Source organism: Megalobrama amblycephala, linkage group LG9, assembly GCF_018812025.1.
Source record: "Megalobrama amblycephala isolate DHTTF-2021 linkage group LG9, ASM1881202v1, whole genome shotgun sequence".
NCBI lineage: Eukaryota > Metazoa > Chordata > Actinopteri > Cypriniformes > Xenocyprididae > Megalobrama > Megalobrama amblycephala.
In genome coordinates, this window is record NC_063052.1 from 13,080,898 (window position 1) to 13,102,470 (window position 21,573).

The 21,573-nt window shown below is 38.5% G+C and overlaps 2 protein-coding genes across 5 annotated transcripts; one reads left to right on the forward strand and one right to left on the reverse strand.

The window, feature by feature from the left end:
* Positions 1-306: 306 nt before the first annotated feature.
* On the reverse strand, positions 307-11,118 carry dclk3 (doublecortin-like kinase 3). 2 transcript variants are annotated; one of them, XM_048201709.1, is made up of 6 exons: positions 11,000-11,118; positions 8,697-8,842; positions 3,775-5,246; positions 1,969-2,101; positions 1,675-1,842; positions 307-1,431 (listed from the first exon to the last, which is right to left on the reverse strand). In XM_048201709.1, the coding sequence occupies exons 2-6, from the start codon at positions 8,758-8,760 to the stop codon at positions 974-976; spliced, it is 2,295 nt and encodes a 764-aa protein (XP_048057666.1). In that variant the 5' UTR covers positions 8,761-8,842; positions 11,000-11,118; the 3' UTR covers positions 307-973. The 2 variants fall into 2 exon arrangements, with proteins under 2 accessions (XP_048057666.1, XP_048057665.1); XM_048201708.1 differs by lacking the exon at positions 11,000-11,118 and having other exon boundaries at positions 8,697-9,767.
* fabp3 (fatty acid binding protein 3, muscle and heart) lies at positions 9,824-21,445 on the forward strand. 3 transcript variants are annotated; one of them, XM_048201718.1, is made up of 6 exons: positions 9,824-9,891; positions 11,103-11,155; positions 13,172-13,213; positions 20,422-20,594; positions 20,878-20,979; positions 21,159-21,445. In XM_048201718.1, the coding sequence occupies exons 1-6, from the start codon at positions 9,839-9,841 to the stop codon at positions 21,210-21,212; spliced, it is 477 nt and encodes a 158-aa protein (XP_048057675.1). In that variant the 5' UTR covers positions 9,824-9,838; the 3' UTR covers positions 21,213-21,445. The 3 variants fall into 3 exon arrangements, with proteins under 3 accessions (XP_048057675.1, XP_048057676.1, XP_048057674.1); XM_048201719.1 differs by lacking the exon at positions 13,172-13,213; XM_048201717.1 differs by lacking the exons at positions 9,824-9,891; positions 11,103-11,155; positions 13,172-13,213 and adding an exon at positions 18,568-18,752.
* Positions 21,446-21,573: the final 128 nt, after the last annotated feature.

Genomic DNA, 21,573 nt, shown 5'->3' on the forward strand with positions numbered 1-21,573 from the left:
CTGACAATACTCATTTTGGCTGCGTGAGATTCTCCAGCTTTGTTGTTGATGAATAGCTTCGGTTGCTCAACAACAACAAAGCTGGAGAATCTCACGCAGCCAAAATGAGGATTGTCAGTAACGGTGTTCAGCCTTACATTGTTCAAACCGGAGTCGGACACTGATTAAAGCTCCACCCTCTTCTGGAAAGGGGGCGGGAGCAGCAGCTCATTTGCATTTAAAGGGACACACACAAAAACTGTGTTTTTGTTCACACCCAAATAGGGGCAAATTTGACAAGCTATAATAAATGATCTGTGGGGTATTTTGAGTGGAAATTTCACAGACACATTCTGGAGACACCAGAGACTTATATTACATCTTGTAAACTACATGTATGGTTATGGTTTGTTACTTGTAATTATGCATAATTAATTTACTGTTATTACTACATGTAGTAACGTTTAACTACGTCACCTTAAAATAAAGTGTTACCAATGTGTCTTTTTGCAGTCTTTCTTTTTAAATACAGATAAAGAAGAAAATATATAATTAGAAGCTAAAAAAACAACATTATATAATACAACATAAATGGCCCTTGTTCCTCTAGTCAGTAAATAATCCCATAATAATAATAATAATAGTTATTTCAGTGTCCTGGGTCATTTCATTTAGTGACCTGTAGGCTCGCACGGAATTTACACTGAATTCGTATTTGTTTATTAAATATTGATTATACCTTAAGCTAGAAAGAAGAGTGCACTCATATAACCATCAAAAATGAGTACAGGAATGTTAAAATCAGTGCAAAATCAGTCAGTATCAGTGCTTAGAGTATATGTGTAGGTTCTACATTGTATCATAGTGTTCAATTTTGCCTCAGTCAGTTGTACTGCCCCTCTTTTTTGCCTGTGTTGTCCTGACTCTTTTGGTCTTGTCATATATCATTGGTTTCTTCTTGTTTATGCTGGCTTCTTCAGCCTTCACTAACTCATTAGTCAGCAGGTAACTCTTGTTTTGTGTCCGTGTCTTCTTGCTGTGCTGGTTTCTCAGGTACATGCTGATCTGTGGTATTTTGCGTATTTGTTGTGGTGTCTTCAGCATGGGATGAAGTTTGTTGGTTGCTTATCACGTTATGAATCTCTTCAATCTGCTGGTCTCTGGCATGTGCGTTAATATCTAGTTCATAGTTATTGTTCAGTATGTTCTCGTGAATTTGTGCAGCATGAAATTTTTCTGCCAGCATCTCTGGTTTGTGAGAATCTCTCTTATTAATTTCCAACTGTCTGCTTAGTTTCTGCTGGCTGTGCCTCTCAGCTGTGGCCTTTGTCGCCCCCTTATGGTCTTTTTGTGCTGTTGTATGTTGAAGCCAGTCATGCTGCAGGGTTTGACTAGCTGTCAAACGCCTTTTCGGGTTGATCTCCAGCAGAGCCCTGACTAGAGCTTTAGCCCCTGGAAAACACAGACATCAACACTTCACAGCATCTAAATTACAGTAGATCTGAAGGGTTTACAAGAACAGCTCAACCAAAAATGAAAATTCTCTCATTTTACTCCACCTGAGAATGTAGTGCACGAATGGAGCATCTTGGAGGAAAGAAACTACATGAGGTTGAGTAAATGATGACAGCATTTCCATTTTGGTGTGAACTAACCCTTTTGCACAGGGTAAAATGTTGGAGTTAAAGATCTCACCCTCGGACACATTATCCCAGTAAGGGGACAGAAAGTGGACTTCTCCCTTCTGGATGAGACGGAATAGTTCCTCTTGATTACGATCTGGACTGCGGAACGGAGGAAACCCACTGAGCAGCACAAACAGTATAACACCCATCGCCCAAACGTCCACTCCAACACCGTAACCTATTCATATATAGACAGACATGCATAGCTGATCATTGGAAATATCTGACACCAATCATGTATTTTAATCAGTGTACTTCTTGTTTGAGATTTTGCTCAGCTAATCTGAGTGAGTTCAGACTTTACCTGTCTCAGCAAGTATCTCTGGAGCAACATATGTAGGTGTGCCACAAACTGTGAACACTGGCTCCGTTACCACCATGGCTAATCCAAAATCCGCCAACTTCAGATTCAAACTTCCATTGCCATGCCGCTGTACCTTAGAATCAGTAAAAAAAGAGATGCCATCAGATGGATGTTGTATTGTTCACTGTTTTAAATGCATGTCCAATGCAATACAAAAGTGGTTGCATAGTAGCCTACTGCAGCTTGTTTCATGTAATGAGTTACTTTTTCCAACGAGTGGCGCTATTGAGCGAGATGAGGGAATAATGGCACGTGCTCATCTAACGGTCCCGTAGCGTTAAAAAGTGCGATTTAAAATGCTGTTTAAAGGGTTTGTTCACTCAAAAATGAAAATAATGTCATTGCACCAAAGTATAGTGATGGCCAATTTCAAAACACTGCTTCATGAAGCTTCGGAGCGTAATGAATCTTTTGTGTCGAATCAGCAGTCAAAGTCACGTGATTTCAGCAGTTTGGCAGTTTGACACGCGATCCGAATCATGATTCGACACAAAAGATTCATAACACTCCGAAGCTTCATGAACAGTGTTTTGAAATCGGCCATCACTTTGGCGCACCAAAAAAATTCTCGTGGCTTTATAATATTAATATTGAATCACTGTACTCACATTAACTGATTTAAATATGTTTTTAGTACATTAATGGATCTTGAGAGAGGAAATGTCATTGCTGGCGGCTATGCAGGTCCTCACTGAGCCATCGGATTTCAACAAAACTATCTTAATTTGTGTTCTGAAGATGAACGAAGGTCTTATGGGTGTGGAACGGCATGAGGGTGAGTAATAAATGACATTATTTTCATTTTTGGGTGAACTAACCCTTTAAGATCGGTTCGTCTTAAACGGTCCTCATTTGTAGTATTGGAAATCCGATTCATTCTATTGATGTAAATATGTATGTAAATATTTTATGTAAATAAACAGATATTCACCTATGTAAATGTTCTTGTATTTAGTAGTAATTTTATATTATTTGATTCTATTATAATTTAAAACAATGTTGGCAGTGTATGGAATTATGCTTAATATTTTGTTTAACATATTGTATTTTAGTGTTAACTAAAACTATTTAAAAACATTTCGGTAATTGAAATAAGCTAAAACAAAATTTTGCGAAGGGTCAATTATGCACTGTTTACTTTAATCGCGCAATACAGTTTTGTGGTCTGCCACTTTAAATGCTCAAGCTCTTTAAAGCAGGATGGATTCTGATTGGCTGTCAATGTTTTTATCATTTATTGGCTGGAAAGAAAGATTGTTCTGAAAGTGATTCCACCGCTATTGTTTCTGTGCTGTTATAGTTATAGTGTGGACTCTGCTATTCTTCTGTAGAATGATTTTTAGAACTATATCTTTATCCTTAGAGTCATTGTCCTTGGTGTGAACGGGCCTTAAAGGGATATTCACCCAAAAATGACAATTCTGACACCATTTACGCACCCTCAAGTTGTTCCAAACCCGTATACATTTCTTTGTTCTGCTGTACAAAAAGGAAGATATTTGGAAGAATGTTTGTAACCAAGCAGATCTCACCCCCATTGACTACTATAGTATTTTTTTCCTGCTATGGTAGTCAATGGGGGTGAGATCTGTTTGGTTACAAACATTCTTCCAAATATCTTCCTTTGTGTTCAGCAGAACAAAGAAATGTATACAGGTTTGGAACAACTTGAGGGTGCGTAAATGGCATCAGAATTTTCATTTCTGGGTGAACTATCCCTTTAAGACTGAATTTGAGTAACATTACCAGTAGGTTTTCAGGTTTGATGTCTCGGTGTGCAATGCTCTTGTTGTGGATGTACTCCAGAGCCTGACTGATGTCTGTGATCATGCATGCAGCACTTGGCTCAGTAAACCTTCCGCTCTGAGTGATAGCATCAAACAGGTCTCCACCGGTGACCAGCTCCATCAGCAGGTAAACATGTGTGTCCGTGTGATGAGAACGAAACAGCTGGATTAGCCGAGGATGTTCCAGACTACGCAGCAGAGCGATCTCGTTCTGGATCATGTGACCGCGTCCCTGGAGCTTTGCGCTGTCCACAATCTTCATGGCGAAGGTTTCGGCCAGGCCTCTCACACGGCACTCCCTGACCACCGCAAAGTTCCCATCTCCTACCACGCGGCCCATGTCGTAGCAGCGCTCGATGTCCTCCAACGATAGTTCTGCACCATCAGGTGGTATGTTACCCTGCAAGTCTTTCTGCTCCACTGTTTCCTGCTTATTAATGTCCCACTCAGTTATCGTCTCTAAATTAAGAGCGTTTTGAGGAACAGATTTTGCATTGGCTTTCAGCGGTCTACAGTGTGCTTTTTCTAAAGAAACCATGTTGTTTTGAGAAGAAGTACTTTTATTACTGGGGTTATTTGGCTTGTCCGAACATCGACTGCTTCTGATTGGAGGTATAGGAGGACCGCATCCTCGGCAGCTCCGGCAGTAAACAGCATCTCTCTTTCTTTCCTCCTTCTTCGCCTCCTTCTCATCTTCTTTCTGCAGGTCAGCTTTCCTCCTCCACAGTTCTCTTTGCCTTTCTCTCCTCACCTTTTCTTTTTGCCTTCCAACAGGCTGCAGGTTGTTGACAGGTGGTTGGTTTACCTGTTGATCATGTACCGCAGGTAAGGACACCTCAGCCCCAGGATCATCATCATGGAAACCACTATCCGCCTTAGTGGCCTTGGGCCTAAGGATACGCTCCCATACCCTCAGCAGGTGTTCGCAGTGTCCGGGGTTTTCCGGATACAGCTCATCCAGTGCTGCACTTACATCATCAAGCGACGGTCGGCTGTTTCCAAAGGCCATGAAGGCATGATCAAAGCGGAAGAAGTCAGCAAGGCTGTGGATCTCCCGGCCGGAAGGGCTAAAGAGGCGGCGTATTCGAGCGTTGTTCCAGCAGGGGAAGCCAAGCGCTTCGGACACATCTGCCATGAGCTGCTCGAACGTCTGCACTGCACGGCGGTTTAACAGCAGCGAGATCTTCCGCACGCTGTCCTTTCCACACGGTCGCACCACGGTCACGATTCGTGGCCGCACTGGGCTTGATTCTGCGTGCCTGGCATGGTAGCCACTCGCCTTGGGAACTCCTGCTTCCTCCCAATGACACACGGGGCTTTCTGAAGGTCCGAAGTCTGTGGGCGGCCTTCGGAGTCTTGATCTGTGCAGGTAAGAGGGAAGAGGTTGCCGAGGGGCAGCATTTGGGCATTTTGGCAGTTTAATCCTTTGATCTGAAACACACATATTTTTTTGTTAGTAGAGCAACTTGTCCAAAGAAATGCTTTGTTCATCAAGAGCGCAGCATGTAAAATTGCTTGATCAGATTTTGGAGGGGGGAAGCTTATACAGGCGAATTAAAGAGGAAGTGTGCAACATTAATAATTAAGAGCAGGTGTGTATTGAGGAGCAATGCCGAGACATGCAGATTCTCAAATTGCACCTCATGCTCCAGGGGTAACGGAAAGGGATCAAATCTGATCATGTCGGATCACTTTACTCAGCTTGCGCAGCTTGTTTTCTTTCTCTCTGTCTTTCTTTCTTTCCATGCACGCCCTAAACAAACGTCTTTAAGTGGAAGGATGCAGGAGGCATTAAGAAATTGAGCACCAAAAGCAGTCAAAGATGCTGTTTCACTTTTAAGTCACTTAAGAAAGATCTTTTGAAAGAGCTATTACCAAAGCAAAGCTATTGTGAACTATGTATATGAAGTCATAAACCTAATGTTATAAGACAAAGCTACAAAAAGCCAGCAATAAATAACTCAACCCCTGGGTTGTTACATCTGACCCAGGATCTGAGTAACACAAAAACTACCCAAACACTGGGTTGTTACATCTGACCCAGGATCTGAGTAACACAAAAACTACCCAAACACTGGGTTATTACATCTGACCCAGGATCTGGGTAACACAAAAACTACCCAAACACTGGGTTATTACATCTGACCCAGGATCAGGGTAACACAAAAACTACCCAAACACTGGGTTATTACATCTGACCCAGGATCTGGGTAACACAAAAACTACCCAAACACTGGGTTATTACATCTGACCCAGGATCAGGGTAACACAAAAACTACCCAAACACTGGGTTGTTACGTCTGACTCAGGATCTGGGTAACACAAAAACTACCCAAACAATGATTTATGTCTGACCCAGGATCTGGGTAACACAAAAACTACCCAAACACTGGGTTATTACATCTGACCCAGGATCAGGGTAACACAAAAACTACCCAAACACTGGGTTGTTACGTCTGACTCAGGATCTGGGTAACACAAAAACTACCCAAACACTGGGTTGTTACGTCTGACCCAGGATCTGGGTAACACAAAAACTACCCAAACACTGGGTTATTACGTCTGACCCAGGATCTGGGTAACACAAACAACTACCCAAACACTGGGTTGTTACATCTGACTGACAGGATCTGGGTAACACAAAAACTACCCAAACACTGGGTTATTACATCTGACCCAGGATCTGGGTAACACAAAAACTACCCAAACACTGGGTTGTTACATCTGACCCAGGATCTGGGTAACACAAAAACTACCCAAACAATGAGTTACGTCTGACCCAGGAGCTGGGCTGGGTAACACAAAAACTACCCAAACACTGGGTTATTACATCTGACCCAGGATCTGGGTAACACAAAAACTACCCAAACACTGGGTTGTTACATCTGACCCAGGATCTGGAGTAACACAAAAACTACCCAAACACTGGGTTATTACATCTGACCCAGGATCTGGGTAACACAAAAACTACCCAAACACTGGGTTATTATTGACCCAGGATCTGGGTAACACAAAAACTACCCAAACACGTCTGACCCAGGATCTGGGTAACACAAAAACTACCCAAACACTGGGTTATTACATCTGACCCAGGATCTGGGTAACACAAAAACTACCCAAACACTGGGTTATTACATCTGACCCAGGATCAGGGTAACACAAAAACTACCCAAACACTGGGTTGTTACGTCTGACCTCAGGATCTGGGTAACACAAAAACTACCCAAACAATGAGTTACGTCTGACCCAGGATCTGGGTAACACAAAAACTACCCAAACACTGGGTTATTACATCTGACCCAGGATCTGGGTAACACAAAAACTACCCAAACACTGGGTTGTTACGTCTGACTGACCCAGGATCTGGGTAACACAAAAACTACCCAAACACTGGGTTATTACGTCTGACCCAGGATCTGGGTAACACAAAAACTACCCAAACACTGGGTTATTACGTCTGACCCAGGATCTGGGTAACACAAAAACTACCCAAACACTGGGTTATTACATCTGACCCAGGATCTGGGTAACACAAAAACTACCCAAACACTGGGTTATTACATCTGACCCAGGATCTGGGTAACACAAAAACTACCCAAACAATGAGTTACGTCTGACCCAGGATCTGGGTAACACAAAAACTACCCAAACACTGGGTTATTACATCTGACCCAGGATCTGGGTAACACAAAAACTACCCAAACACTGGGTTATTACATCTGACCCAGGATCTGGGTAACACAAAAACTACCCAAACACTGGGTTATTACATCTGACCCAGGATCTGGGTAACACAAAAACTACCCAAACACTGGGTTGTTATGTCTGACCCAGGATCTGGGTTACACAAAAACTACCCAAAACAATGAGTTACGTCTGACCCAGGATCTGGGTAACACAGAAACTACCCAAACACTGGGTTATTACATCTGACCCAGAATCTGGGTAACACAAAAACTACCCAAACACTGGTTTGTTACGTCTGGGTAACACAAAAACTACCCAAACACTGGGTTATTACGTCTGACCCAGGATCTGGTAACACAAAAACTACCCAAACACTGGGTTATTACATCTGACCCAGAATCTGGGTAACACAAAAACTACCCAATCACTGGGTTATTACATCTGACCCAGGATCTGGGTAACACAAAAACTACCCAAACACTGGGTTATTACGTCTGACCCAGGATCTGGTAACACAAAAACTACCCAAACACTGGGTTGTTATGTCTGACCCAGGATCTGGGTAACACAAAAACTACCCAAACAATGAGTTACGTCTGACCCAGGAGCTGGGCAACACAAAAACTACCCAAACACTGGAAAAATAACCCAAAAAATGACCCAAAAGGCTCAACCCAGGACTTGGGTAGAAAAAAATAACCCAAGATTTTTTAGAATGTTATTTTTAGAGCCTTAGAAGAAAAAAAAAAAAAAACATGACTGGTGTACATCTTGAGACAAAACAATGGCACTGAAATATTTTAAGATATGTCAGTGCAAGTTGCTTTCAGTTAAAACAGCTCAAACTTGTATTTTAGTTTTAAAACTGGGAGTAAACTATTTTTAAATTTAATTAAGTTTGAATTGTGAAAAATGTCTTTTATGCTTTGAAAAATATACATTTATTAATGACATATTAGAATATCATATAACTAATGTTATTTATCCAAGTAATAATAATTCTATAATATTATTTAGTTTGTTTATTCAACATAAGAATAGATGTAATGGCACACAATCATAGCGAAATAACCTGATAGGCTACTCGTTACGGTAAGATTCTGCAAATGTGGACTGGTTAAATTTACCTAGTTAAACTTTTAGTCACTGCCCTATTTCTCTCAATGCATTTATTTATTAATCATCCGAACTCACCTGTCAGTCCCCATCTGGGTCTCGGTGGCTCTCGCCCCGGTCGCTGGTTCCACACCGGTGTCATTCTGTTCCACTGCTCGCAGTATCATCAGTATAAACCCGTGAGTCTGATTCACTGGCCATATTGTCCCAGAGATGTCCGGCGGCTTCACAAAAGAGTAAAAAAGTCTATAACCATGATGAAATCAACGCGCACCTCTAAACAAGCCCTTGAGGAATCATGAAAGTTTAAAACAGCGCTAAATTTACAGGACAGTGAATCGGACAGTGCGCACACAGAGAGTTTTCAATCAGACATGAGGTAACATGGGGATATTGAGAAACCGCATCTTTTGGAAAAGCTACGAGCGCGTTACCGGATACTCCGCATCCTGCTGCAAGCGCGTCTCCCCGGTAACACACAGAGATCTGACACACACACACACACACACACACACACACACACACACACACACACACACACACACACTTGAATCTCAGAAGAATAGCAAAACCTGAACACTCACACAATTATTATTTTTAAAAAACTAATTTTAAAATAAATAAAATAGGCATTTTATAAAAGAAAATGTATTTATTGTTTTATTAAATTTATATTTAACAAATTATAGTTTTAATATAGGCCTATATATTTTTATTGGCATTACAGGCACCTTTATTTTGTACTTTTTTTTGAATGAGATTAAGACATAACAGAGTAGTGATGTTTATAGTGAGTATGATGCTGATCGCAGCATCTCTTTGTAAATATTTCAGTGGTGAATTTGATGCAATGAAAGAAAGAAATTCTGATGAATTCAATAAAAGCCAAACAGCTATTCCCACATCACATGATGTATTTTTTTTTTCTCTCTCCCTATTTTCTGCCTCATTATTTCACACCCACTCAGCCCTTTATTTGTTGCCTTCCTTACCGTGGTTTAAGATATAATTAAACTTCCTAGAGACTTTTTACTTTGTCTTCGCAGGTCTCTCAGTATGGCTGTATTACCATGGTTACTGTTAACACAGCAGTCCAGCTTTGTGTCTATGTTTACGTTTGGCTGTGTGTGTGTGTGTGTGTGTGTGTTGTTTGTGCAGCTGTAAAAGTGTTGCATAAACATGTCCATTAGAGGGCAGTGTGTGTTAGACGGTAGAGGGGCATGGATGGAGGAGCTTGCCTTGGGGTGATATGCAGGCGGATTCGGTTCATTAGGTAGGTTTTCATGACAGACACAGTGACAAAACATGCGTAAAGTACCAAGATTAAAGCAATAAGCCCCAAAAAGCCGTGGTTTACAGTGAATTTAGAACGACTAAGGGGTGTTAGACACTTGACCCATTAATACTAACACTTACAATTCAATTTTGTATATCTATTTCTTTTTTATTTACAAAAATCCTTCTCGCGTGTACTGTGCTAGGCTAACTGGGACTAGTCACAGCATTGCTCATGCTCATATGTAAGTCGCTTGGATAAAAAGCTAAATGATTAAATTATGTTAAGCACACGCGGCTTCTCGGGGCTAGCCTATCCGCTTGTTAAGTCGTGACGTAAGGAACGCCGTTTCCGGGTCCAAGCCTCAACTCGTTTAACTGGCAAATGCCATCGACGGCCGTTTATGAGCGATATTTATTCAAATTAAACATCAATCATTTTAAAAAGTTAAACATTTTAAATACTTACAGTCTACACAACAGTCTCCGTGCTCACAGCGTCAAAGTTATTAATATTTTAACGATTTATAAAAGATGAATCATTGTCTGGCCATCTGGAATATTGGTATGGAGATAAAGGTTATGATTATATATGTTTTTGTAGTATTACGTGTGTATATTAGCACCATTTGTTGTTTTCTTGTGGTATGAGATAGAGCGTTTGGACCCGGAAGTGCTGCCGCGTGACGTCAGACTTAACAACCGGATTGCTTTTAAAAAAATAAAATAAAAAAATAATAATAAACGGTTAGTCAATAAAAACATAACATTTAGACGCAGTGGCGCAGTAATACTGATGTAATGAGGTCACATGTACAACGGCTTCGAACGCGGCTCAACCAATCAGAATCAAGGACCTGAACTATCCGTTTTATAAAACGTATTTACTTATTTTTCTATGATGCTGACATATCGCATACTCGTTCGCTTCAATTAAATCTACATAATGCGTTTTAATGTTGGATGGACAATAATGAAATATTTAGCAGAACGTTAATTAATTAGATGAAATTTACGTGCATAAATACACTCGGAAAAAATGGAACAAAAGTCATCACTCCATTTCAAAAGATACAAATAAACACCATTTAGGTAATAATTCGTACACTTCAGGTGCTAACAGGCACTCTTTAGGGCTAAATAAGATGATTTTTTTGAAAGGATACCGGCCAGTGACAATTTTTGTATTTTTTCCGCTTTGTCTGCCAGGGTAACCATAGCAACAGTACACCACGCGAATGATTTCCATTCAGCATCGCACAGTAAGTACTATCTTTTTTGTATCACTTTATTATAGATTTACACTTCATAAATACATAATAAAAACATTTTGTTTTGTTTAAAACAAGATATTAGACGATATTGTACTTGTGTGCTTCAATTAAATCTACATAATGCGTTTTAATGTTGGATGGACAATAATGAAATATTAAGCAGAATGTTAGATAATTAATTAGATTAAATTTACGTTATTAAATTACACATAAATACCATAGACTGTAAAAAAAATATTAAATATAATGTTTTTATAAAAATATTAATGCAGCAAGCCATATTTGATAATTTTATAAAATAATCCAGAAAAAAGCGCAAATACAGCTGAGATGCCAAATTCAGTGGTTGAAATTAGCTGCTGAGGTAACATGAGGGCTCACAGACAGCAACTGCATACCTGTCACTCAAGTGACCACGCCCTTAATTAGGCAGAACTTTAAAGTCCCCATGAACCGGAAGTTGCAAACAAGTTTTCTCCAGTGTTGTGGCGTATTTCCAAGTGAAACGGAATATTGAATAGAGGGCAGAGTTTTATTTCAGCGCTCCTCCTCTCCATCACCAGCTCATAGCAGACTAACGGTTGGAGGGGAGTGGTTTACGCATTTTCAACCCAAGCCGTCAAACTGATGTCATTAGAGAAGGGGCACCGTTGCAGAGGGGAGGAGCATTTTCAGATTTTGATTAAATATTAGGAAGCCAAACAATTTTTTTGCGTGGATTGACTTGCACGGATTAATTGTTCACCACAAAACTAGCAATTTGAGATAAAATACATAAGGTCAATTTTGATTTCATGTGTACTTTAAGGATTAATATAATTTAAACGGATGAGTTATAAAAAAATTTACCCCCCTCAGAGTTGTCATGAAGGGCAAAATTAGCTATAAAGACCAAAACCACAATTTGAACCAGGCTGTAAACATGTTTTTTTTCTGCTGTAAACTTGGCCGTTTTAACATGGAGGTCAATGAGATTCTGCTCTCTTTTGCAGCCTGTCCCTAGCGGCCAGTCGATGAATCGCAGTTCAAGTCACTTCCGTATAAAGTACCTCAGGGATGACGCATTTTTGTAGGCAAAACCCGGAAGCGAGTTAGCATTTTAGGGCTTCCGGTTCCAACGCTGTAAAGTCTATGGGTTTTTTTGAATGGGTTTTTGCTAAATCGCCTGAAATATGTCTGTGGTTAACAAAGCCTCTAAATATTTTCACGTTTTGATCTATGACATAAAACACACCAGTTATAACCCGCTTGTGATTTTTTAAACCTTTACTGTGTCTTAAAAACGGCGGTTGCTAACAAATTGCTAAAAGGGACTACTTCCTTTGGCGGGGACTTTAGATGTCATCATGATAAACAGGACATTTGGACAGCATTTCTCATGAAAAAGTGTATAAGTATTCATACACAGGACAGATCATAATCAGTGAACATGTTTTTAAATAACATTGTTTTTTAAATACAGTTTAAAGAAGCTTGGTGGTGACGACGTTGATCCGCGACAATGGTGTGCTGTAGTCCGTTTATAGCCTACTGTTAGCTTTTTATATCTGACGACTTTATTAAGGCTTCAAAATATATTTATGTAGTTTTAACTTGTAAAGATTATCTTGATAGACAAAACGTGTAAGTGTCATAACCCTTTGTTAAACACAGAGCTTATTTTCTGCGATTTTCCAAAAGTCTATGGGAAAAATGCATAGGCTTTCAACCGAGGGAACCCGTGCGCCGCTAACTTCCGGGTTGGCCTACAAAAACGCGTCATCCCTGAGAGAAACTGGGGGAGGTTGCCGCTTGATAAATACACTGAATGGAACAAAAGTCGTCACTCCATTTCAAAAGATACTGTTAAGTACCATTTAGGTAATAATTCGTACACTTCAGGTGCTAATAGGCACTCTTTAGGGCTAAATAAGGTACAAAGATGATTAAAAAAAAAAAAAAAAAAGGATACCGCGCCAATGACGATGTTTGTAATTTTCCCTTCGTCTGCCGGTGTAACCCTAGCAACAGTATGCTGCGCGAGCGATTTCCATTCAGCATCGCACAGTAAGTACTATCTTTTTTGTATCACTTTATTATAGATTTACATATCATAAATACATAACAAAAACATTTTGTTTTGTTTAAAACAAGATATTAGACCATTTAGCTAAGTGTGCTGTGCGCCACACGACATTTATGACACCCGTGACGTGACAAACCTCGACACGACAGATCTTTTAAAACGTTGAAAATCATTGTATTTTCGTTTAATGCATGTTTTTGTTTTTCATTAAAAATAGTTATTAACAATTAAAAGCCCCCGTATTGAACACATGACTGATTATTGACGACTACACGAATGCTCCTGACTAGAATCTAACAGACATGCCAACAAGACACGTTTGTACTTACAACATGCATGCAGTAACAGAATTTGGATTTCTGACCCGTGTTTTGTGTGTTTAAAACTTGGACTTTGAGTTCATGATCTGAGTAAAAAGGGGTTTGACATCTCACCTCTTTCTCTAAATCTGCTCTCTCACTCGCTCTCTTTCCCTGTCTCTCTCCACCACCTGTTCGTGTTAAACGTCAAACACATGCACTCTGCATACCAAGTTTAGTCACACATTTGTGTTGAGTTAGACACATGGCAGTGTGAGTGTGTGTTCAAATACCAAGCATATAAAGGTGAAAATCCCACATATTATAAATCATCCCAGAAGAGGCGTTATACAACACAAGGTTATATCATCAATCCTTTTAAAAGAACTGGACTGTATTTCACAACATGTGGTTTACATGGTTAATACAAGCTTCCAAAGTCAACGGGAAAATCTGGGAGAGCAGGAATAGAGTACTTATAATAGCACAATTAACCACCAAATAATTAATTTCAGTAATGCATTTAGATCACTATAATATACTCTCACTGTATTGAGTATTTTATCTGGGATTTAAACTATAAATTACCAAATTTCTTATCACAAATATTTTTTAGAGGATATTTATAACACACACCATCTGAATAATATCATTCACCACAGGACACACCTACACTTATGGGAGATTTATCTAGCAGTTATAATACAATTCAGCTGTAATTGATCAGTTGATAATAATGTGGAGATTAGATTATTTTATGATAGCTATAAAGATAATGAAATATAAATGCAAATATCTGGGAGAGGTGACAGCGAAGGGTGTGTGTTTGTCTGTGTGTATTTGTACATGCTCAAACAGGTGCATGTTTCAAAGAATATGTGTGCGTACATCACATCATGTTCCCACAGGAGAATGATGAGGACAAATGGAGAAATCCTGGAACATTTCCTGCAAATAATCCTCTAAAGAAATGAACTGGGTTCTGTCAATTGTAGAGGTTGTTGTTAGTGAATTGTCAAGAAATCCAGTGTTATTTTAGGTGAATACTATTTATACTGAATGACCTTTTATATTTATATTTTCCATTTTCATTTTAGTTTTTGGTTTAAGAAGTTTTATTCATTTTGTTACACTCTTAAAAATAAAGGTTCTAAAAGAATTTTCGCAGCAATGCCATAGAAGAACCATTTTTGGTTCCCTAAAGAACCTTTCTGTGAACAGTTCTTAAAAGAACCATTTTTTCTTAGTGTGAAGCACATTTTAATAATCTAAAAAATCTTTTTCCACTATAAAGAAACTTGTGCAATTGAAAGATTCCATGGATGTTAAAGGTGCTAAAGAGGATGTTTTGTTTTATACATTTTTGCAATATTACTTGAAACTGTCTTTGACTGTGAGTCCGACATAATGAATCCACTAACACGACACAGCGAATGCCGGTGGTAAACACTCGTGTTCCAATACTTGTGCACGAGTTTTGGGAGGCGTTCTCTTGAAATGAGCTGTGAAGGAGGGGGGCTGTTCTTACGCATGCGCTCATTTCAAAAACTCAGTAACAGTCTTTGGATTCTCAGTCGACGAAAAAATCCTCTCTATCACCTTTAAAGGTTCTGCATGGAACCATAGATTCAGGCCCCATTTACAATAGTGCATTTTTGTTTTAAAACGAAAACGATCCTTCTCTACACTGGCGTTTCCACAGTGTTTCAGAAACGATCTCCGTCTACACCACACAGCCGAAAACGCATGTCACATGACCGTTCATGCACACTGGGCATGCGCGTACAAGTGTAAACGGTTGCCTCTTGCGCATGTAGGCAGCTACAATATTTAAAAAAATGCAGAGTTTAACTGCACAATGGCTGCTAAAAATGACAAAAATGCCATCGTTTTTAAAAGTCTCAGTTTTGGTCTGTTTATACTGAAATGCAACCCCAAGTGTTTTCAAACTAAAATGGAGTCTGCAGCGTTTTGAAAAGTCTCAGTTTTCGAGGTTTGAAAATGCCGGCGTAGTGTAAATGACAGCCGTTACCATAGCAAAACTTATGTGTTTTAAAACGGAAACGCACTAGTGTAAACGGGGCATCAATAAAGAACCTTTATTTTTAAGGGTAACGTACATCGACAATGATGTAGTAAAAACGGAAAAGTTTTTTCTTTGTACAGATGACAACGTTATCAAAACTATCCCCGTTTGTTCACACAGATCCACGCAAACTACTAAAAATGCTGTATTACGCATGCCAGACGAGTAGTTAGCTAAAATGCATAAAAAGTTTTCCATTTTTAGTTGAAAACAGTTCAGGGGCTGTTTACACAACACCGTTTTCAACTAAAAACGGAAAACTTTTTATGCTTTTTGGTTGTTCATTTACATGACAACGGCGATTTGGTGGCCTGAAAACGCAAACTTTTGAAAACGGGTTTCAAAGTTTCAAGTTTTTGAAAACGGTACCGTTATTATCTCCATGTAAACTGCAAAAAAAAAAGCGAATCTGTGAAAACGGTGATGGCATGCACATGCATATTACGTGTTTAGTCTATCCACCTTATTTTTCAATGCAGAAATAAAGTGTTTTCTGTGAATGTGCGAGTCTCCTGATTTATTAGTTGCTATTGGGAAATAACGAGAAGAATATCAAAGTGCAGTAAACTGTAAAAAATAAGGTGGATAGGCATGCACGTTTGGCGCGAGTGCTTTGTAAAAGAATGCGTATGCGCAGGCGCGTAGTCTTTCTTTACAAAGTGACATCGGCAACTACTTGTCTGGCATGCGTAATACAGCGTTTTTAGCCGTGTGCGTGGATCCGTGTGAGCAGGGAGAGTTTTGATAACGTTGTCAATTGTACAAAAAAAAAACTACATCGTTGTCGTGTAAACGTACCCTTAATCATTAAATTATTTAGCTTTAATATATTGTTTTAGTTTATGCACTTCAACTTCAAAATATTTATTTCGTTTATTTGCAAAGGAAACCTTTCTAAAAAAAAAATTTTTATCCAATATTTTTCATTTCAGTTTTATTTCAGCTACTGAAAATAATTTCTGTAAATCTAATCAGTCTAAAATTTTTCTTTGAGTTTTATTGAAAGGTGTTATGGAGTCCCTAAAGGGACATAGTGGTGGAAAAAAAATATTGGATGGGAGAAAAAAAAAACATTTCAATGCTTTTGCGTTCCCTGAGAAACTTTGCATTCGCTGGCAAAGAACTCTAAAGTTTTGCATGTGAACACAAAGCATTAACATATAATTTTTCCTCCCATCTCATTTTTTCCCATCACCATGTCCCTTTAGGGGCTCCGTAACATGAATTTAATGTTTCTCACTATACAATATGAATTCTCTGGCTTTTTCTTAAAAGCTCTTTATCAGAAGAATCTGTGTGCACCAGATGTCTAATGTTCATGAACTATAAAACAGCTGCTCACGTTACAAACTATAAAAAATTCAAGAGTTCAGCATTAACCCTAGACCTTATTGCGTGCAAATCCTGAACAATCATCCGTTTCAGACCTTTCTTGCAAACATTTGCAGCTCAGAGGATGAGCCGGGGAAAATGTTAGCGATACTGGTGCAACGATTTAGTGATTATTGTACAAACAGCAGATGACACGACTAGATCTTCACTGCCTCTTACTGAGCAGAACGGCCAAACACAATCAGTCAAAGAGTGTAGAGGGTGGGAAGAACGAGTCCTCTGACATAGGGTCATGTCCTCAGTGGCTTGTAAAAGAGAGAGAGAATATGGCCTGACCCCAGTCCCCATATCAATCACTCCTTCGCCCCTCCTCATTGCGCTCTCTCTCTTTCTCTCACTCTCCAAGCAAATGAATGAATGTCTTTCCACTAGATAAGACTTGTGATGTTCCACATTTGTAAGTTTCTTTGGATAAAAGCATCTGCTAAATGAATGAATACTAAATGTAACTATCAAAATATCAAACCAAACCACATTTTTCAATCAAAATATTTCTCAAAAAGACATTTATTTGGTTTTAAATTACAAAGCAAGCAATATGTTGTTTAAAATTAAAGACACCACTAAAAATGAACTAAATACACTTTTAAGTAGATTAGGGATGCACAATCATAATAGGTATCGGATGATATTAGACATTTTTTAAAGGGTTAGTTCACCCAAAAATGAAAATTCTGTCATCATTTATTTGCCCTCAAGTTGTTCCAAACCTGTATGAATTTATAAGATATTGAAGATATTTTGAGGAATATCAGTAACCAAATAGGTGATGGACCCCATTTTGTTTCCATACTATGGAAGTCAATGGGGTTCATCAAATGTTTGGTTACCCATATTCTTCAAAATATCTTCAATATCTTAAAAATTCATACAGGTTTGGAACAACTTGAGGTTGAGTAAATGATGACAAAATGTTCATTTTTGGGTTAACTATCCCTTTAAGCTAACAATATGGGTCAATTTTGGATATTTAATTGTATATACATGCATATTTCCTCTATTTTTACATTTAGATTACATCTGCCGTCACTTAAAGTTAATCTTTAAAACACTAAAAATTTAATTTTTAAAAATTTCAACGGCGTTAAATGTAATTTTTTAGCAAATCTCAAAATGAACATCCATTTTAAATTTTGTACATTATAATGTTGTGATGCCTTAATTCACTCGTAGTATTTAAAATTATTTTTAATTTATTTACACAAAATAGCATAGAATTTTAAAATCATGCATTTATTGATTTTAACATAAGTACTGGCTAATCTGTGATTATTATCAGTGCATCCCAAAATTTACATTTCTTTAGTGTCCAAATTGGGGGTCAGTGTCTTTCTTGCATTAATCTTGCATAGTTCCTCGACTTCCTTGCCTTTCTTTATTCTATTGCTCCTAATTCATTGTCCTACAATTCCCATCTCCCCATCTCTCTGGCCCCCCTCCCGCCTGTCAGTCATCTCTCATCTCCTCTCCTGGCATTGCTCCTCCCTCCTCCACCCCCCAAGCTGCTAGTGATGACATCACAAACAGCAGTTATAAATCAGCCAGTAAGATTGCAGAAGCTCAGTGGTGCTTGTCTTACCCTCCTCTCTCTCTCACTCACGCTTTCCTTCTTTCACCATCTCTTGCTCTTGCTCTTGCTCTTGCTCTTATTCTCTCACTCAGCTCCAAACATGGTTGACGTTTTTGTTGGCACATGGAACTTAAAGGAGAGCAAGAATTTCGATGACTACATGAAAGCCCTCGGTGAGTGTGATGTGGATGTGCGGTGTGTGTATGCTTTACAGCTAATGTGGGGTGTGCCTTTTGATGCAAGTAAGCACATGTAATTTGGGTGTGTGTTTCTGATTGTAGGAAAGGTGATTTGAGACGTGTTTACTTTGCAAGGTGCATGTGTGTGTGTGTGTGTGTGTGTGTGTGTGTGTGTGTGTGTGTGTGTGTGTGTGTATGGGTGTGTTTAAGGTGGAGTGCATGTGGTGCAGGGAGGGTCTCTCGCGTTGAACCTCGCACACACGTGCTCTCACATGCACAACCACATTCATGCCATGACCACGTGTGACTATATAGAACGACTGCTGTTGTCTTGTAGAAAACACAATGAGCCCTTTATTTTGCCATCGAACTCATTTAGTGCATACTGCCTGATGTATGTGAACTATTCCAAAACAGAATGTTTTAGATGCTTGTCAGACATGGTATTTTGTAACTTATAAAGTAGTGTTGAGCAAGTTGTGGCTTAAAAGAGGAAGATGGGGTAAAATCAATTCATGTGCATCTGTATTAAAGGAATAGAGGGAGGAAAGTGTGGGTGAGACCAAGGGTGATTTTTCTGATTTTTCTTTTTTTTTTTCTCTCTTCCTTCCGTTCAACTTGTTTCAAATTCGCTACTCTCAAGTGAACTGCAATGAACCTTGATGTTCAGCTCTTTATCTGTGGTCAAAGAAGACCACGTCTGCGTTTATTCACTCTCAGTATTTGCTGAACAGATCGATAGTTATTGCTGCATTCTCCCAAAACCGTACGTGTGCTGCTGATTTGACCATTTTGACCGTTCCAGAGTTTGGTTATTTGCAGAGATGTGTTCAATCGTGACTAACCACTGAATATATATATATGCAATCTTTGTTTAATTATTACTGTAATGCCCTTAAGCTATGCAGATGATCTTTCCTCATTAGCATTTTTTGCAAATAAATTGTGGCCTTTTAGAAATATTTTTAATTGTAATATTTAAAAAAAAATACATTTAAGAATTTTTTTCTTTGTTTTAAAATTATTTTTTTTTTAAAAAACATTTTTAGATTTAAGGACTTTACTTAAGCCCTTTTTTTTCTTTATTTAAATTTTTTTTTAAATATTTTTATATTTAAGGACTTTAAGGCCTTTAGAATTTTTTTTCTCTGTTTTAAAATTATTTTTAAAATATTTTTATATTTAAGGACTTTATTTAAGCCCTATTAAAATGTTTTTTTCTTTGTTTTAAAATTATTTATATTTATATATAAGGACTTTATTTAAGCCCTTTAGACTTTAAATTATTTTTAAAAAACGTTTTTTTTTAAATTACAACATTTTGTTTTCAGCTTCTTTTGAGTACATAGCCATTTTTAAAAGTAACTTTATTTCTTAAAATATATTTAAGAGATGTAATTAAGCCATTTAGATTTTTTTTTTTTTTTTTCAAAATAAAAATGTTTTTAAAAAATTCATATTGACGGACTTTAATTGAGCTGTAATGTCTTCAGAGCAATTTATTCAACTGCTTGTAATTCTATATACAGATATTAGCTTCTGTAGAGCACATTACAATCTTTAAAAGTATCTTAGGCTCTTGATGTTGTTCATATGAATTCTTCTGCATGAGTATTGTTGAAATGGCTTCATACCTCTTTATCAAAGTTTGTTTACTCATCAGGTGTTGGCTTTGCCACGCGTCAGGTTGGCAGTATGACCAAACCTACAACCATCATCTCCAAGGAGGGAGATGTCATCACACTTAAGACTGTCAGCACTTTCAAAAGCACAGAAATCAACTTCAAACTGGGAGAGGAGTTCGACGAGACCACTGCAGATGACCGTAAAGTCAAGGTGATAAAATCTGCACACTTTCAGTAGTCCTGTGCTTTGAGACTGCTATAATTTCACAACAGACACATTGTGAATTGAATGTCTTGGATAACACAATAGGGTCTTGTTGATGGCAAACAAGGGCTTCTTAGAAGCCCCAATGAGAGATTGACCTGTCCCGTGACCTTCATCGGGTCAATCATTAATGTAGGCTTAGAAATGCCAGTCATTCGGTAGCGAGAGAAAAAATGAGATTGTTTTCCCAAGCAAGGACTGTTTGTCTTATTACTCTGTTTGTGTTCAGTCCTTGATAACTTTAGATGGAGACAAACTGGTTCATGTTCAGAAATGGGACGGTAAAGAGACGACCCTGGTCCGAGAAGTCAGTGACAACAGCCTCACTCTGGTCAGTATTGTGTGTACTATAGTAAGTGCCTCTTTGGCTGAGAACAGAGTTATAAGAACAGTCAGCAAAAGCATAACAGGTTCTGCTGCCCATTTAGTGATTACTTATGCCAATATTTATGGGTGTTTGACTGCATGAATGAATATATCAACAGACCAACCTCTTTCTTTTATTAACAGACATTGACACTTGGCGATGTTGTCTCCACACGGCACTATATCAAGGCGGAATAAAGGGAAAACTCAATCGCAGCCCGTCCTCATCAATGGTTATGTACATTTCCGAAGTGTTTTCTGTGGTGTTCATCCTCTTCATTTGCACCGGTCCTCAAACACTGAATAAAATTCCAACTTCATACCTCCAGCTATCTGTATGTGATATCACATTCTGGGTGTGTGATATGCTTCAGCAGTCAGTGTTACGTCATATGCCTTTGGATTACAATAAATATGACATTTGCTCCAAATTCACCTTGTGCAATTTATTTTGTCAACATTTCAAGTGCTGTACAGTGTGTGTGTGTTTTGATTTTTCAGAAGAACTCCGCATGACGCCTATATTTCCGTGAGGTCTTTCTAATTTAAGCATGTTCCA

Excerpts from the sequence above, each read along its gene's own strand:
- dclk3 (XM_048201709.1), bottom strand. The coding sequence starts at position 8,760 with ATGACACCGGTGTGGAACCAGCGACCGGGGCGAGAGCCACCGAGACCC. Across the intron at positions 5,247-8,696 it reads ACCCAGATGGGGACTGACAG|ATCAAAGGATTAAACTGCCA; the intron begins GTGAGTTCGGAT and ends TGTGTGTTTCAG. Across the intron at positions 1,432-1,674 it reads CTGGGATAATGTGTCCGAGG|GGGCTAAAGCTCTAGTCAGG; the intron begins GTGAGATCTTTA and ends TGTGTTTTCCAG.
- fabp3 (XM_048201718.1), top strand. The coding sequence starts at position 9,839 with ATGGATGGAGGAGCTTGCCTTGGGGTGATATGCAGGCGGATTCGGTTC. Across the intron at positions 13,214-20,421 it reads TTTCCATTCAGCATCGCACA|GTGTTGGCTTTGCCACGCGT; the intron begins GTAAGTACTATC and ends TTTACTCATCAG. Across the intron at positions 20,980-21,158 it reads GTGACAACAGCCTCACTCTG|ACATTGACACTTGGCGATGT; the intron begins GTCAGTATTGTG and ends TTTTATTAACAG.